This window comes from Dipteris shenzhenensis, chromosome 30, assembly GCF_047967505.1.
Source record: "Dipteris shenzhenensis isolate YYH24624 ecotype China chromosome 30, Dip_SZ_1.0, whole genome shotgun sequence".
Classification (NCBI taxonomy): domain Eukaryota; kingdom Viridiplantae; phylum Streptophyta; class Polypodiopsida; order Gleicheniales; family Dipteridaceae; genus Dipteris; species Dipteris shenzhenensis.
In genome coordinates this window covers 29485255-29488275 of record NC_141625.1, presented here as the reverse complement: position 1 = coordinate 29488275, position 3021 = coordinate 29485255, and the positions used below count along the sequence as shown (strand labels likewise).

The 3021-nt window shown below is 43.7% G+C and overlaps 1 protein-coding gene across 1 annotated transcript; it reads left to right on the top strand.

Moving 5' to 3' along the window:
* Window positions 1-226: 226 nt before the first annotated feature.
* Window positions 227-2354, top strand: LOC147881944 (heptahelical transmembrane protein 1-like). Its single transcript, XM_087401632.1, has 4 exons — window positions 227-359; window positions 1280-1363; window positions 1444-1495; window positions 1582-2354. The coding sequence occupies exons 2-4, from the start codon at window positions 1329-1331 to the stop codon at window positions 2233-2235; spliced, it is 741 nt and encodes a 246-aa protein (XP_087257758.1). The 5' UTR covers window positions 227-359; window positions 1280-1328; the 3' UTR covers window positions 2236-2354.
* The last annotated feature ends 667 nt before the right edge of the window (window positions 2355-3021 follow it).

Genomic DNA, 3021 nt, shown 5'->3' with positions numbered 1-3021 from the left:
TGCTCTGTTCTGACGGCTACCCACATCGCCATTTACGCCTCTCTCCTTCCTCCCCTCCTTCTTCCTCTTTATCCCCCCCTCCCTCCCACCACCCACCTCCCCATTCCCTCCTCCTCCTCCTCCTCCTCCTCCATGGAAGTCCGCCTCCGTTCCAAACAACCCCCTCCCCCCTCCCCGTCCTCCCCCCTCCTCCCCCCCTCCAAGATCTCCAACCAATATCGCCTCTTGGATTTCCATTCCCTCCCTCATTACCTCAAAGACAATGAGTTTATCCTCTCCTATTACCGAGCGGATTTCTCCCTCGCTCAGTCCCTCAGTAGCCTCTTCCGGCTCCACAACGAAACCGTGAATATCTGGACGTACGTGGGTTTTGTCTCATATCGAAAAATGCACTCGTCGCTTTCCGTTCGGTGGCGTCCTATGCGTCGCCTGGTCGAAAGATCGTTTTGGTGTGAAGGGGTGGGCGTCGGTTTTCGCGCCTGGCCAGTACCGATCGCGATCTTTTGATTTCCGGTGTTGGGGGGGGTGTTTGGGATAGTTAGTATGTACTCTTTTTCAGTGTATAAGGAAAGAACTGAACTCCTTTAGAGTTGCAATCGCTCTGATACTGGAGTATTTGGAGTTGGTGAAGGATGGCCCTTGAAAAAAGTATGCAACAGGATTGCATGCTCGACGGAGGATTGCCGACAAAGGATGAATCCTCATCTATTGATCATCGATACCAAGTATCGCTTTGCAATAGCGTCTCGCCTTTCTCTAGACGGTTACTCGTGAAGGTGTATGCTTCTAGGTGCTAATCAGTTCGGCAGGATTGCATTCTTAAAATTCACTAGACGGTCGATTGGTGGGGTTAAAAGATTTCCTGAAGTATCTCTTAATTCAATCGGTAGAGGGCACTTCCACTACTGCATCCTTCTTTGGATGTACTTTCATTTATGGTGTTTTCCGGGAATATCAACGCCTTCATGCCTCAAGTGTATGGCGAATCCAGATTCTATTTGTACCGAAGTCCTGGATGTTAACCTATGCGAATCAAACGGACATATAGTTTTGTCGTTCGTTTGTTCCACGTCTGAGATGTTAAAAGAGTATTAGCAATTATATGGGAAGACAGACGATACATGAACTTTGGTGGAGGGAGCCAAAGTGGGAGAGGGATGGCGGGAGAGGAACATGGGAACTTTTTGTTTTGTTTCTGTTCTTCCCACTGTCTTGCTTATTCCTTTCTATGCTATTCGATAGCTCAGTTTTTAACACAGGAAAATCTGTCTTTTTGCAGGCACTTGTTGGGGTTTCTCCTCTTTCTTGGGCTAACAGTGTTTACTGTCATGGAGCTTCGAGAATTGCCGGCTACTCTATCAACGTTGGTTTCTCTGCCACATTGTGCTTGTGCTGTTTTTGACAATGGAGTTCTTAATCTTACAGAGTGGCAGATCTTTGCAGGTGTATGCATGGCATGGGACATGAGAACAATAATTCTGAACACTGTATTTTGGTATGCATCTCAACTCGAGTACAAATTGGCTATTGTGCTTACTGTGTTGAAATTAACTGTCTTTTTGTTTGTCTTGATTATTTCAGCAAACCATGAAGGAAGAAATCACCAGGATGATGGCACCAATGCTGAAACGATCCCCCCGATGGCCATTCTTTGTGTTTTTGGGAGGATCGATGTTCTGTCTACTTGCAAGCACAGTCTGCCACCTTTTTACATGCCATTCCCAACCACTTGCTGTATTTTTAATGCGGATCGACTATGCAGGGATTGCTGCAATGATTGCCACCTCCTTTTTCCCCCCAATTTATTATGTGTTTCAGTGCACCCCTATTTGGCAGTGGATTTATTTAAGCACCATCAGCCTCATGGGTTTATTAACGGTTGTGGCTCTCTTTGCCCCGTCTTGTCAGAGTGGCAAGTATAGGGCTTTTCGGGCTTTGTTATTCCTGTCTATGGGGCTATCTGGGCTGATTCCTGCCGTGCATGCCCTCATCACAAATTGGCACGAACCAATGTGCCTTGTTACAGCTACTCATGAGGCTGTTATGGCAGGTTTTTATGCGATTGGGGCCATGATTTATGTTGTCAGAATCCCTGAACGGTGGAAACCTGGGCTGTTTGACCTTGGAGGTCACAGTCATAACATATTTCACGTTCTGGTAGTTGCTGGAGCATATGTTCACTACAGGGCTGCTTTACTATTTTTAGAATGGAGGGATTCTACACCATGTAATTAATGAGCTCACGATTGGCCCCTCTGTTCATTGAAATTGGCTTTCTTGGCTGTTTTGTTCATAGATTGTCTAGTGCACTCGGGTAGAATTAGATTTGCATGGTGAAAGATCATATAACGTTGTTGAAGGTCAGGTTAACAAGATGAATGTTTGTACATTAGAAGAAATTAATGTCTCTACGTGACATATTAAGTCTGCTGTCAAGGTAAGATTAATGTGTGCATAAAACCTTTTTGGTGTTCCCATTAGTCCTAATATGGTATTTTTGGAGAACTGTTTTGAATTATGCTGCAAATCAATAATGTTGAGAAAAGTTTAAGCGCTTTGTGTGATATTTGGAACGATCTATTTCATGCAGAGCTATGAGAAGTAATCTTTTGAGTGTAGTGATTCTTATTGGTATTATCTACATTCAGCCTGCAACCTGAACTGATCTGTCTAGTTGTCTAGACTGGATCTCTTTATACCTGCATGTTATTTTAAGCCCACTAATTTCATTTTTCATCTTAATGTATGTCACATTATCATTAAAATAGGATTGCATGTCCCTAGTATGCCCTGCATGTTATTTTAAGCCCACTAATTTCATTTTTCATCTTAATGTATGTCACATTATCATTAAAATAGGATTGCATGTCCCTAGTATGCCCGCACATTTTCTCTCAAGACATTGAGACCCATGTTGACCCATTTTTGATTGGGTTCTCTATTATTGCTCCTTGCGACATAAGCTCTACACGGACGACAAGTAGTGCTTGTCCTTTTAGGTTATTGAAATTTTGTATTATT

What these genes read in the sequence shown, in the direction of transcription:
- LOC147881944 (XM_087401632.1), top strand. Translation starts at nt 1,329, where the DNA reads ATGGAGCTTCGAGAATTGCCGGCTACTCTATCAAC. An exon ending in TTGCCGGCTACTCTATCAAC is followed by an intron (nt 1,364 to 1,443) that starts GTTGGTTTCTCT and finishes AGATCTTTGCAG; the next exon opens with GTGTATGCATGGCATGGGAC. An exon ending in ATTCTGAACACTGTATTTTG is followed by an intron (nt 1,496 to 1,581) that starts GTATGCATCTCA and finishes TGATTATTTCAG; the next exon opens with CAAACCATGAAGGAAGAAAT.